This window comes from Fukomys damarensis, unplaced genomic scaffold, assembly GCF_012274545.1.
Source record: "Fukomys damarensis isolate Sample0158 unplaced genomic scaffold, DMR_v1.0_HiC HiC_scaffold_24, whole genome shotgun sequence".
NCBI classification, from domain to species: Eukaryota; Metazoa; Chordata; class Mammalia; order Rodentia; family Bathyergidae; genus Fukomys; species Fukomys damarensis.
The window spans coordinates 9,507,797-9,522,613 of record NW_022900936.1 but is presented as its reverse complement, the minus strand read 5'-3'; the positions used below and the strand labels follow the sequence as shown (position 1 = coordinate 9,522,613).

General features: G+C 39.4%; 1 protein-coding gene and 1 pseudogene across 8 annotated transcripts in view; one reads left to right on the top strand and one right to left on the bottom strand.

The window, feature by feature from the left end:
- Itsn1 (intersectin 1) overlaps nucleotides 1–14,817 on the top strand; it is a 195,182-nt gene that overhangs the window by 59,553 nt on the left and 120,812 nt on the right. For all 8 annotated transcript variants that reach the window (XM_010608686.3, XM_010608684.3, XM_010608685.3 and 5 more), the window contains 3 exons: nucleotides 2,443–2,603; nucleotides 10,744–10,923; nucleotides 12,381–12,477. In XM_010608686.3, coding sequence (XP_010606988.1) covers nucleotides 2,443–2,603; nucleotides 10,744–10,923; nucleotides 12,381–12,477 — 438 coding nt within the window. The remainder of the gene's footprint in view (nucleotides 1–2,442; nucleotides 2,604–10,743; nucleotides 10,924–12,380; nucleotides 12,478–14,817) is intronic.
- Nucleotides 33–778, bottom strand: LOC104851470 (annotated as a pseudogene).

Here is a 14,817-nt window from a genome sequence, read left to right as displayed (position 1 = left end):
TGTATGTAAGCAAAAACTGAAAAGAGCTGTGGGGTCCGAGAGGCTTGGGCTTAAAAATATTAGAGATCTAGATTTTATCAGATCCATAAACAGAAACAATTTTAAAAAGCAGTCATAATATAAAATAGCAGCTCCCAGTAACTTGTTCCAAGTTTTATCTTCTTCAGAAGCTGACTCAGTTCAGTTTGCCTCATTCTTAGAAGCCTCATCAAAATTCTCCACAAGATCTGGAACTTCATCATCATCATCATCCTCTCCAGTAGCAAGTGGTGCTTTTCCATCCACAGATTGTTTGGGCAGAGCTTCAGCCAGTCTCCTTAAACTAGTCAGACTGTCTGAACCAGACTGTCTGCACCGAGCTGGTTCAAGATACTGGGTAGCATTTCTGTCAGCTGTTTTGTCTCAGCATGGCCTGTAATGGTGAAAGTGTTTGCTGCCACAGATGCCTGAACTTTTGGGTTGTTGAAGTGAATCACTGTTCCTTGGTTTGTAAACATATTCACCTCTTCAATACCAGAGATATTGTTTACCCCTAACTTCTTTAATGAGAACTGAAGTTTTTTATCATCTGCTGTAGCTGTTCTATGAACCACCTTCTTCTTCCTGAGAGCAGTCCCTTTTCCACCAATGCGCACTTGTGCCTGCAGTTTGGCGAGTTTTTCCTGGTTCATGATAGTTTCTTTCATCTTGTCGGAGCGGTTATGGGGCAGCGCGGGGGACTAGGGCTGGGGCTCAGGAGGTCCCGGGTAGACCAACTGAGATTAGCAGAACACACGCGGGGACGCAAGATGGCAGCTAGCGATTTTTAGTTTTTTAAAAATTAGAAAAATTCATAGAAGTTTGTAAGATAGCTGAATATAGCACACTGATTTTTAAAAATAAAAGTGTAGTTTATTCTTTAAATTGACCTGCCAAAATGTACAGTGCAATAAATATTCCATTTAAAATTCTGACAAAAAATGATAAAGTTCTTTAGAATACAGTTATTTTAAAAGTTTATTACTTGTATGAGGAAAGTGATACAATCTCATTAGAGAAAATAGAACTGAAGTAATGGAAGGAAACTATTTTCTTTGATAGACAGACAATTACACATATAACTGTTCTCTAAAACTCATATAAATGTAGCGTAGTTTTGGGTCCCCATAGGATTGCTTATAGAATACAGAAAATAATCTGAAAGCTCATAGGGAAAAACAAACATCCACGAATAGCCAAGGAAAAGTTTTTTTGTTTTAAAGGAAGAAGGCCTTGCTACATCTCAGAACACACCATAGGTCCAGTGTGATAACCATCACGTTTGTTCGATCAGAAGAGATAATCCAGAAATAAATCTTGTTCCAGATGAACAGACTAATAAAGTTTTAAGTCTTTAAACGATTGTTGGTCATGCATTTAATGGTCTGACTTGTTCTCGATGTTTCAAATAAATTTTTTTCATAGGATTGAATTAGAAAATCTGCATTTTTAATATTTGGATTAAAAGAAGATTGCATTCATCCTAGGACACTGGTACATGTACACAACACGTCTTCTTTTGACCCCCACCCTACCCACCTCTTCTCCCTCCCTCCTAAGTAAACATTCTTCATGTAAATCATAAATAGGCACAGTTTTGGTTGTGTAATATAGTTTCCAATAGCAAGTACAGCCCCCTTTCTTTCTTTGCTACTTTTCTCCAAGGGAAAATACTCTACTTAAGAACTCATAAGTTGCATCAAGCATAGTCATAAGCTCAGATTCACTTATTGTTGGGTGTGTGTGGTAGGGTTCTAAAGAAAAGTTAATTTAAGACCAATAGGATGTAGCTCTGCAGGAGGGTACAATTGCATTGCACAGACCAGGACACGCTGACCCATGTTGCACCCTCCACCCTCGTGCTGAAGTTTGTAGAACTCTGTGGTTAATATCATTTAACCATTTATCTGTAGAAATTACAGTCTTTCTAAATCCTGCTTTCCTTAAAGCTTAAACTTGTCCTTTTAAACCATATACTTCAGTGATTTGTAGTATATTCATAAAGTTGTGCAGTCCTCACCACTGTTTATAGAGCCTTTTTATCAAAATGAAACATGTTTAAAAATGCACATATTTAGTAGAAGAAGCAGGATGTATCCTGTGGAGGTACAAATTCCCTATGGTAAATGTTATGATCATGTATGTCTAAAATGTACCAATAAAATTAAAAAATGTATAGATCTTCAAAATGAGACTGACATTACATGATACACGGGTAAAGAATAACAAAATAAAAAATACTCTGTATTCATGTAGGACCTTGCCAGTCCTTATAGGTTCTTCCCTGTAGGGTGGAAAACAAGTTTTGTTTTGTTCTCCCTGGGGGAGGGGAGCTAATTGTTTTATTTTTGTGTTGTGGAAGCAGTGGCTGGAGAAGCTCTTTTCTGGTCGCACTTGTTCTAAGTCGATGCCGCTGTTTTGCAGGGCACTAGCTGACATGAATAATGATGGAAGAATGGATCAAGTGGAGTTTTCCATAGCAATGAAGCTTATCAAACTGAAGCTACAAGGCTATCAGCTCCCCTCTGCACTTCCTCCTGTCATGAAACAGCAACCGGTTGCTATTTCTAGTGCACCAGCATTTGGTAAGTCTGAAAAGGAATTGGTTCCTATATTTTCTTGAATTAAAAAAAAAAAAAAAAAGATTGTGCCCCCCCTGAGTTTATAGCATTATTAAATTCAAGGGGTTAATTCCGCCTGAAAACTGATGGCCCTTTGCAGGAAGATAAACCTGAGGAGAAGGAGCACCTAGAATGAAAGCCAAGGTGCAACTTGTTCATCGGGCGAAAGGAACACATCTGCAGGCTGCTGCTGCATCTTCTGTGCTCTTGCTTTTCACAGTGACCTCTCACGTTGTTAAGCACTTCTTTTCTATTTACTCTGTCCAGGATGCTTTTATTTCTCCTTGACCACAAACAGTTCCTTTGGATTATGCTATGCTGTATTTTTGATGCATAGTATTGACTCATTTGGCCACTGTATTAGCTACATGAGACAGGCTAACTTCATTGTGAAAGAGATTTCTTCAGTAGTCCTGGAGACTCAAGGGCCAGGCACTGGCACTGGTTCAGCTTGAGGAACAATGGTGGGAGTTAGGTATAAGAGGAAGGTCACGTCTTGAAACGGAGCCAGGGAGAGCTCTTCAGGGGTCAGGACTCAAGGTCAGATCCCCTCTTAAAACAGCGTCCTCTCAGGAGAGTTCAGGGCTCCCCTGAGAGCTGCTTATTCCCACCAGAGGGCAATTCTGCAGGTACCTGAGGACTGCCCACTAGGCGCACCTCTTCAAGATCTCCTTTTGGACTGAGCATCTAGAATGTGAAGGGGCTCCTTCAAACCGGTAGGCCACATTAAGTTCTGTCTTAAAACAAAATGGAATAGAAAAAAATAAACATTGTTATCTCCTTTAAAAACATAATTCTGCTTGGGTTGCTGAGGCAAGAGGATTGCAGGGACTTTGAGGCCAGCCTGAATTATAAAGTGAGACCCTGTTTCACAAAAACAGAAACACCCATACTTTGATAAAATATCTTTCAGACAGGCATTTTTCTTCTAGGCTACTTAATAATTAGTTGGTTAACTAAGGTCATCAGTAGTTCTGATTTCTTCTGACTTTTTCACCCTAGACTTTTAATTATTTGAAGATTACAGTAATCAAATCAATCATGATTCATGGGGAGACTCTTAGAAACAGTTGAAAACAAAACACACAAATTGTGGGCAGTGTCCATGATAGTTGATAAATGAAGTAGAGTTACTGAAAGGCAGTTTAGATTATCTGATACAGTTAATGACAAGCCAAGATTAATAACTGGTTTTGTGTCTTAGATGATTTGCTATGAAAAACAAAGCTATATTGCCTTTTTGGTGTTTTTCTAATGTCAATATGATAAGAACAGTGAAGAATGGCAGAATGGTAAAATTTAGCCTGAAGGTCAGGGGGGGTCTCTATCTCTCTCTCTCTGTCTCTCTCTCTCTCTCTCTCTCCCTCTCCCTCTCCCTCTCTCTCCCTCTCTCCCTCCCTCCCTCCCTATCTCCCCTTTATCCCCTTCCTTTCCTCTGGGTCCCTCCTTCCTTCCCCCCTCTTCTTCTCCTTTCCTTCTCGCTCTCCCTCTCTCTCCCTCCCTCCCTCCCTCTCCTGATCAAGCTAAGGGGAACCCTACTAAGCTATGTCCCCATCCCTTTTTATTTTTTACTTTTAGACAAGGTCTTGCTGAGTTGCTCAGGCTGATCTCAAACTTTTGATGCACTTGCCTCAGCACCCCAAATATCTGGGATTACAGGCCTGTACCACTACACCTGCCTGTTTATTTTAATTAACTATTTTTTCACTTTTTGCAAGGGGAAAAGTATGGGCTTGGGGAGGGATATTTTAGCAAGTAGGGTTCTGGTCCATGAGAAGAAGAACCTACGTATGAGAAAGGGCGCCCAGAAGAACAGATGTGAATAGATCCATGTGACCCATGTGCCCATGTGACCCGACCTGTATTTGTCTTGTCTCTGTGTTCACACTCCTTTGCCTTTACACTACTTCAGTGCGTTTATGTGGATTTTGCTCTGAATCTCTGAATGTCCCAGTCGCAAATTTTCAGTCAGGACCCAAATGTGAAGACAGTTAAAGGATATTTGGCTTTCTCTTGGCTCCTTCTGTTTCTACAAGAATTAACATCAGAGTGGAGAAAGAATCCAGTAATCAGTGGTATCTCATTTCCTTTTCCCTCAAACTTGGGGATCAGTAATTCTTAACACTCAATTTGTTTGTTTATTTATTTTTTTTTATACCAAGCATCAAACTCGGGTCCTTACGCTTGTGAAGCATGCAATGGAACCATTGAGCTAAATCCCCAGCCCCTTAACGCTCAATTTTGTTTTGTCTTACTCCATTCTGCTCTGGGGTTTTTGGCTGTAGGGGTACTGCTGATTCATTTTCAGGAAGTTGTAGCCTCGCCGATCAGAGTCTTATAGTCACTTAAGTGACCTGCCACTGCTACCACAACTGAGGGAAGCCACCAGGAATCCTGGCGGGACAGTGACAGTCACCTGTAGCTCTTTCCCTAGTCTTCTTCATGGCTTTCCTCACCTTGTTGTTACCACAGCTTCATTCTTAGTAAACTCTTTTCAAAGTGCTAAGCTGTAAGGGAATAGGAGCAGTTACATGTCCATAATCTTCATCTAGTTTGCCCAAGTTTACCTCAAGATTTGGTCTTTGCTAGTATTTCTACTTCCATCTCTCAGCTCAACCTAAGTAGATCTGGGTACTGATGGTATGGAGGGCAGATTGGATTCATTTTTTCTGTCTTTGGAAGAGAAGGAAAAAGGACTTGTTAATGGAGTAGAAATGAGAACTAAGGATTTTAGCCTCAGTAACTAGTTGGATGGTGTGACCACGTATTGGGATGCAAATAACTTGAAGAGGAATAGTTTTGGAGGGGGAAATCAGTGTTTGAGGGTCCAAGTAGATTTCAAGTTGAGATGCTCAGGAAGTGCAGATGACTGCTTGTGCCTGGAGCTCCAAGAAAGCCTCAGCTCCAGGAGAGTGTGAATGTGGGTGGCACTGAGGGCCCTGGGCTGGAGTCAGATGTCTTAGGGAGAAAGTATGGCCAGAAGAGAGCAGATGTGGAACCAAGCCTTGTTATGATGTGACACTGAAAGAACTTTTAAAAGAAGCCTTAAGCAGAGATTCATAAGAGGGGGAGAGTTCACTGTTCTAGTAGCCAAGAAGACACATTTTGAGGAGGAGGGGGTACCCTGATGTTTGAGTTGCTTCTGAGAAGTGGGTAAGAAGAGGGTTGGATTCGGCAGGGTGAGCCTATGAGTAAGCTTGATGAGCCGTCCAGTGAAGCAGTGTGACCAGTACCTGATCAGAGTCTCGGAAGAGGCAGGATCGCTTACCTGTGAGGAGAACCCAGAGGAGCAAGCTGTCAGCTGAAGTGCCCCGGCACTTTATAGAGAGGGAAGACTCAGTAATACCGGAGATGGGGAATTTCAAGAATTAAGGCTTAGCACCGCGGGTAATGATTAATTAGAATTTTTTTAGTTGTCGTTCAGAAAGCATTGTCTGCCGGGCTTGTTGGCACACTCCTATAGTCTCAGCACTTGGGAGGCTGAGGCGAGTTCAAGGCCAGCCTGGCCTACAAAGTAAGTTCAAGGTCAGCGAGATCCTGTTTCCAAAAACATTTTTAAAACGAAAGAAAAGATTGTCAGTTGATAAGTCTTTGCAGTAGTTCTTTGAAAGTTGAGTGAGATACTTAAAGTGAAAAAAAAAAAGTATGATGTAAGAACGTTTTAACAGGTTTAGAAGCTTAAAAGATGCTTTTTACTAGTTTGGTGCTTGTTTTTTTTAAAAATGTTGATTGATTTTGTCTAATCTGTTTGGTGCTGGTTAATTTGAGGTATTTTAAAGTCTTCTTTCTCAGCATCATTGAGGTTAACCTTTTAAAATTAGGGGTAGGGGGCTAAGGATGTAGATCAGTGTTAGAGCACTTGATATGGGAGGCCTGCGTTTAATTCCCATGCTGCCAAAAGAAAGGATTAAGGATCTGTTGTATAGAAAGGGTAAATCCCTGAAGGTTAACTGGCTTGCATCATATCCTGTGGTGATGCCATTTGAAAGTCTGGATGATACCTTGTGGTTTTGATTTGTGTTGTGTTTTACTGTTTTATGAGTAGATTGCCATTTTAAGCAATAACCATGAATTGGAGTATAATTTAATAGTCATCAAGTAGTCTTGTAAAATTTTATTAATCTAAACCTGACAGCATAGTCAACTTGATGCATACTGGTAATGTACTGACATATAAAGTCAGTATGATCCAAGGGAGATAAGTGACAATTGTGCTTCGTGGTGTATTTGTGGAGTATAAACCACTTGTCTAGATGACTGTAGAGAAATTCACACCCACCAGTAAAACCCATGGTGGAGGTTTTCTTCTTGTCTTTGTTGGTTGGATTTTTCAGTACATATAAACATTGTCATTACTGTTTCTAAAAATGAAAATAGCCTGTTTCTCATTGTATGTATAAGTAATAGATGCCAGTTGAAAATGACAATGCAAAAGCATTTGAAGAAATCAGTGAAAATTATTGTTAGTACTGTCTGGAACCACACTGGGAGTGGAGCAGGCCTGGGGTCTTAGCCAGGGCCTTGCCTTGTGTGTGCTAGGCAAGCACTGCACCGCCGAGCTACAGCCCTAACCAACAATACTTTTTAAATCCTACAAAAGTAATAATACTTGTAGTAAAAGGAAATACAAATATAATAGAAGTGTGTTGCTCTGTAATAATGTACAACAAAGAAGGAGGAAATCAGGTATCTGCTATATTTGAGAACAGGGAAGTAGCTAACAGGTATTCTCAAAAAGGTTCCAGCAGCCAATCTGAGAGCAGCAGCCAAAGGCAGCAGAAGTCATGCTGTCTGCAAGACTGGGTGAGCCCAAAGGGACCAGGATGAGAGCAGCAGAAAGATACAGATCCATCCAGCCACATGCGCTCTCAAAAGTGACTCACCAGGCGGTGAAGGGAGGGCAGGGGTAAGGGGAAAAAAATGAGAATCAAGACTTGTCATGTAGATACAAGATCCCAACAATGAATGTAACTGTACTGTATCCCTAAAATATACCAATAAACTCATTTAAAGCTGAAAAAAAAAAAAGTGACTCACCAAAGCTTCCTTTTGGACAAGACCTCATCCTAAGGAGATGACTGGGAGCAGAAACAAAATTGATCAACACAGGGACCCAGAGAAAGAGAAAAGAGAAAATTCAGACAAAAGAGGGGGAGGGGAACAGAGACTGAATCCCAGGAAGTCAGGCTCAGATAAAAATAAGCAGTAGAAAGTATCAAGCAGGGTCATATCCCACACAAAGTTATTATTAGAGAAAAGAAAATAGAGCCAAATAACACCCCTTTGTCAATGAAAGCATGCCAGTAACCACTATTTCCAGACAAGCTAATAGGCCAATATAAATCATAATTTTTAAATCTCAGAAATAAGACACAGAACTCAGGAAAGAAAGAAATAAAAGAAAAACTCAGTTTAAAAATGAAGATTAAACTAGAAGCTACCTAGGAGATACTGTCTGAATACTGTCATAAAAGAGGAGTTGTTTTAAATTATAAGGAAACAAAGATGTAAAGTAGATGAGAAACTGACAAATAGTGAATGTAAAGAGGTTTAATGCATGATTCCTAGGAGTTCCTGAAGAAGAAAAGTCAGGGGAATAGAACAAATGGTAAAATAAATTCAAGACAACTTTCTTGAAATAAAATATTGGAAACTATATTTGAAAGAGAAAACCATGTAACTGAGACTATCAACCTGGAAAAACCAAAACTAACATATATTATAAAGAAAACAGTATTTGGAGCTGGGCATGATGGCACACGACTGTAATCCCAGTACTTGGGTGGCTGAGGCAGGAAGATCACTGTTAGTTCACAGGCACCAACCAATGCGAGGAGCTCACATTGCCCAAAGATAGGTTTTGAACTTCTTTTACCGATGCTAAATGCCATGAATTAAAACTCAAAAATGTTTAAATCCATGATTCAATAATAATCCATAGTTTATACATATTATTTACTTTAGGCAAATCCTAGAGAATCATTTGTTATTTTGAAAATAGAAGCAGAGAAAAAGTGAAGCATTTATCAGGCTTTGCTTGTGTTAGCTGAATAACAAAGTAGCCAACTCAAAAAACCTCATTAAGAGTACCTCCTTATAAAAAATCAGCTATTAAATGACTAAGACATGGTAGGTTTCGAGTACACCATTTTGCAGCTCCCTGTGAATAAATAAATGCAGGCATTAAGCACATATTATATACTTCCTACAGTCTGACAGAGAGATCCAACCCAAGTCTGATCCCGGATAGAGGACAATATTGAAATGTACCAGGAGAATATAATCAGTAAAATCTGTATTGGGGAACTCTACAGACTCATGGCTAGGTCTTTCAATAGATAAAGTGTGAAGAGAAAGGCTACCCCATGGTTTCTAAATTAAAAGAAAACTTAACACATTTTTTAGATGTAGGATTTTCACCCACTGCAGAATGAGATCAGCAAACCCATCCTCCAGGAACAACTATAAGAATGGACAATATTGACAAAACATCTGTTTCAGAGCTCTACAGATTAACCAAAGGCTAATCCTTTATGCTTGAAAGACTGGTAAGATTTAGGTGGGAACAGTGGGAACAGAGAAACCTGACAGTCTTTTCTGGGCGTGTTCTTACTCCCAGACTCAGCTGGGTTAACGAGGTTGTGCCAGAGGGGATCAGGTTGTAGGTTCCAGCAGCCTTGCTCTTGCTTCTTTGTTTTGGAGGTGAGGGTAGTGCTTACGCCTAGCACCTCTGCCCATGGGGGGTGGTCTCGGACTGTTACTGTCTTGGCAAGGGCAAGTACATTCTTGGTTCAGGTTATACACACATGCCGCTGAGGCAGGGATGGGCCCAAGCCAGCTGCCAGACCCTCCAGTTGTGTGTGTGTACAGACAGTGTGTGAAAGGACCTGGCAAAGGAGACATTAAAGTTGAGACAGGCCCTGCTTCATTTACTGGTTAGAATATATTTGAAAAAAGCTATTTCCCTCCCCACCCCCGTCAAACATTTGGTTACCCTGAGGTTCACTACATATAGAAAAAGCAGATTAAATGTTTGGTTATTTTTCCTCTGTTCACAAGTTTTCAAAATAATACAAAATATTGATTACCTAGCGTCTTTCTGTGAGGATGATAGAATTTTTTATTTGATAGGGTTAAGCCCACTGCAGTTACTATCCTTTCTGATCGTCATCTTGATTGATCCTTCTTGAATTTGGGTCTCAAATTTTTTTGGTGTCATCCTTGACGTAATTTTTTATGTTCTTCAAAATGATTCATCTGGAACCATAATCAGGGTGATTGAAATACATAGTGAATATTTAAATTTAAAAATAAGGGGGCTGGGGATTTAGCTCAGTTGTTCCGCCACCTGCCTCACAAGCACAAGGACCCAAGTTTGATCCCCAGTACCAAAAAAAAAAAAAATTAAAAAATGTAAGTTAGTAAAGGACACATTGCCTTTACTCTCTGTTGGAATACTCCCTCTTTCTTTGAACAGACTCCATCATTCTTGACACTTCCTAAAGCAGTTCTGAAAGGCCTCCTCCATGCCTTTACAAGGTGCAGTCAAAAGTATGGTGAATGCTGCTGCCAAGTGTCATCCAATGGAAAGGCAGCTCATGAAAACATCACACTGTTTCATGAATCTTAACTCACCTTATCTAGTACTGTGTGCCTTCTGACTCTACCCCAAAGTCAAACTGACCATGAAAAATAAATGTTTTGATGGATTGAAGACATTGAGTTAAGGGCAGAGCATGGAGTATGCACCTATAATCCCAGCACTTGGGAGGCCGAGGCAGGAGGATCGCTGTGAGTTTGAGGCCAGCCTGGACTACATAGTGAGTTCAAGTCCAGCCGGAACTATATAGTGAAGCCCCGTCTCAAAAAAGAAAAGGACATTGAGGCAACCACATTAGCATAGCTAAAAATTGAACTCAAGGCTTCATGTATGCTAGGAAAGCAGTCTACCAATAAGCTATACCCCAGCTCTGAAGCCATATTTTATGTGGGCTTCTATTATGACTCTAAATTTTTGGTTTTTTTCAAACAGAACTGGGTTAGTTTTCACTGATAGTTGAACTGTGATTGGGTATGAATTGTGCTGTACTTTGTCTCTTCGTAGGTATAGGTGGCATCGCCAGCATGCCGCCGCTTACAGCTGTTGCTCCAGTGCCAATGGGATCCATCCCAGTTGTTGGAATGTCTCCCCCCTTAGTATCTTCCGTCCCTCCGACAGCAGTGCCTCCCTTGGCTAATGGGGGTCCCCCTGTCATCCAGCCTCTGCCCGCCTTTGCTCATCCTGGTATGTATCCTGCTGGAACCACAAGAACCTACATTGTGCTGCTCATTCTTGTTCAAACTCTTGTCATTTTCAAGTTACATATAAATGAGACTTTGTTTCAAAGGAAAATAGCCCCCTCATTTAATTTCTCAGACTAAGTGCCATATGCCAGGGTCAGGAGATCTGAGTACCTTTGCCGGCAAGGATGAACTCAGCAGTAAAAACCAAGAGCCTGATTTCCTTTCAGGGGCTTGATAAGAGCAACTGAAGTTAAATAGTGTTGGAGCATTTTCTATTTTCATGGATCAGTGACTGCTTCCCTTTAGCTGCTACGAAATGCTAATAAGCAATCCAGTCCCCTAGAAATAGAATTATGTGGTGGGGAAAAACGAACACCGTGTGTATTTTTGAGGAGGTGGAGTGAATCAGGCAGAATGGGGAAGGGATTCACTTAAAGGGCTTAAAATATATTAAGCTTATAGGATTACATGCTTGCTTAATTGAGGGAAAGGATTTGAAGGTCTAGTTTAATTAATTTCATTTTTGAGACTTTATTCAAAGTCTTTTCCTTTAATTAAAGTATAAAATGTTGATGTAGACAGCATTAGTCCAACAGATCTTAATGAATTCATATCAATATGGCAAGTTTGAGTTTTTTCACAGAAACCAGTTTGGATATGTCTTAGGTTTTATCGTTATACTTGAAACATCACTTTGTGCCTGAGGTGCCTCGGATTTATTATGTTTGTCAGGTTATATCTCTGGGTGGTAGCCAGAGAAGGCAGTGAAGCCCTTTATTTTCTTGTCACATGACTGTGGCTGCAGACATGGTAGCAAATGAAAAAGCACACGCTGTCATTTTTCTATAGTGTCAGTCAACCTTCACACCCCGAGTCTTATTTTCTTGCTTGGCTATTGACAGATGTTGGAAGACATCAGGTGATGATGAGGGAGGGCAGTGTGGCTAAGGCTCGGGGAGTTTCCCTGGTGCAGCTCACCAGCTCGAGTGAGAACCAGACGCAAAAGCCACCCCTCCCTAGCCTTGCATGTTATCTGGCCAACACTTTGCAGCCTGTGACTTTTTGGCTCTTACATCTGGAACTGATATTTTCACAGTTAAGAAAATGTTAGTTTTTTAACTACTGCAGTAGTTCTTATAAAAACTGAGATACTAGGGTTGGGGATTTAGCTCTGAGCTCGATCCCAGGTACAAAAACAAAAAGTGATACTACACGTTTAGTGAAGAGTCAAATGTTACATAATGTCGGCATTACTACTCGCTCAGGTGATTCACAGAATGAGTAATCTATCATGTTTTTGGCAAAGGTGCAAAGAGAGGCAATACATTGAGTCTCGGATGGAAAGAAAAGAGGAATTATTTCTGCCTCAGATTTTATGACTATACATTTAAATTTTGTAAATAGGGCGAAGATTCCGATACTTGTGGAATTAAAATTACTCAACATTTGTTTTTACAGCAGCCACATTGCCAAAGAGTTCTTCCTTCAGTAGATCTGGCCCAGGGTCACAGTTAAACACTAAATTGCAGAAGGCACAATCATTTGACGTGGCCAGGTAAGCTTGCTTGGTTTGAATGAGAAGTTTGGCTAAAATCTTTATCTGATTAACTCTTGAAAACTGATTATACATCTGTCCTTAATTTTTTTACCTTATTTAATTTTGTAGAATACTAATAATTTTTCCAAATCTGGATAATATAGAGATAACCAAAATCGAAAACATACTATTTCCTTAAAGGCTTTGTGTATTTTTAAAAGAAAATAACCAAAAGGTAGTTGTAGTTGCTGGGCATATAGCTCTGAAGTAGAGTACTTCCCTCGTATGCATCAGGCCCTGAGTTCAATCCCCCAACACACACACTGAAGAGTAATTTTCAGATAGAGTTCTAGGTGATGGGAAAGCAAATGAACTATTTTGTGTTAACCATTTATAAGTTTATGTGTAAACTTTTTATATATTGATTGGAGGCATAATTTATTTGTTTTTTGTTTGGTTGGTTGGTTTTTGTTTTGATACTGGGGATTGAACTTGTGACCTTGTACTTGTGAGGCGGACAGCAGCACCGCTGAGCTAAATCCCCAGCCCAATTGATCTTATTTTTAATTTGTCTCATAATCTCATGGAATCTATGTGGCTTATTAGTAAAACTGTCGAACAATTTTTATAAAGTGAATTACTCAGATTAATAGACAGTTCACATTAATCATAGATGTGGCTCCGTTTTTGAAAGACTGATAGGGCCTTATTACTGAGATTTATCTCTCATATTTTTGTTTTCTTTTGCCTTTTATTTGTTCCCTTGAATATTGCTACACTAAATTGGCAGATCCAGACTCTTTGTAAGTTGTCTTAACAGCTTTTGAAATGAAGGGAGATGTATATGAGGATGATTCCAGCTTTTCTTATGTCAGTTTTCAATAATATTCTTTAAGTAAATTGGGTCATTTTCCTTCTTTAAAGAGAATATGTTTAAGGTAGTCCAACAGTGCATTATCTTAAAAAATTATCTAGAGAAAATTCATAAAAGTGAAAAGCACTGTGCCAAAAGCTTTATGCACATTCATTGATTCTTCCCCGTAGATGCCTCTCTTGTTTTCTCTGTTTTGGTTGAAGAACAAGCTCAAAGACAGTAGTAACTTCCCAAGATAATATAACTCATAAGTGATAGTGCTTAGAGTTCTACTCAGTTTTTTCTGACTTTAAGATTCTCTTTTTGTTTGTTTTGAGACAAGGTCTCACTACTAGTTGAGACTGACCTGGAATTCACTATGTAGTCCAGGCTGGTCACAAACTCACAGCATCCTCCTACCTCAGCCTTCCGAATGCTGGGATTATAGGCATGCACCACCACGCCCGCCCTAAGGCATGTGTTCTTAACTGTGCAAGCTTTCTTTAAAAATCTTTAGTTTGTTGTGATGAACAGGTATTTCTGTTCCATTTAATTAAGGTTTTACTTTTAATACGATTGAACATTTATTGAGTTTGTTTTGCCATGTATCATATCCATCCCATTCTGCCCCACAGCATCCTATGTGTAGTAGATATTTTCTCAAGATTGTGAATGAAGAAGCAAATTCAGAGGTTATATTCCTTACTCATAATTGACAGTTTAAACTCGTATCATCTGACACTAAGTTCCAATTTTTAGATTTTTTTCTCCTCTACCATGTTGAAGTTTTGTTTTCCCTAACTTTCCATGCAGGATTTTGAAATCTGCCCTAAAATTGATTTGTGACATTAGAATGGATGTCATTCATTACTGGCAAATATTAATGCTACTGAGATTCTGTAGGTTTGGTTTTAAATTTCATAGTCACATTTTTTTGTAGTTGGTACTGGGAATTTAACCCAGGACCACATACTTGCCAGGCAGGTGCTGTGCCACTGAGCTACATCCCTGGCCCCCTCATAGTCATTTTTTCAGTAATTTAAATTTCCAGTCAGTTTTTTCATGTAGTAGCAACTTTTGTGTAACATATTGGTGAATTTTTAATCTATTTAAACTTTCAGGAATTGGCAGAGAAATGTGACTTGATAAGTGTAATCTGGGATGCCTTCTGTGTGTAACTACCTCTATCACTGGGGTGCAGAAGCAAGATAGTTAGCTTCTTGATAAATAGGCAGGAGTTGGAATCAACAAAATACTAGTTAAAATGAGAGAAACGTTGCAGTGGTACTCATGGCAGAATAAATCATGGTAAGTGTTATTAAGAAATTAATAAAAATAGAAAATGTTATTTTATAGATATTATTCATGTGCTAGGGAGAATTGTTTCCTGTGCTTTTTAAACAGTGTACTGTAAGTATAAGTACACATAAAATAATGACTTAAGAGATTGAGTGCTTGGCTGAAATTTTGCTTTACATCCAAGACTTTTTTTTTTTTTTTTTTTT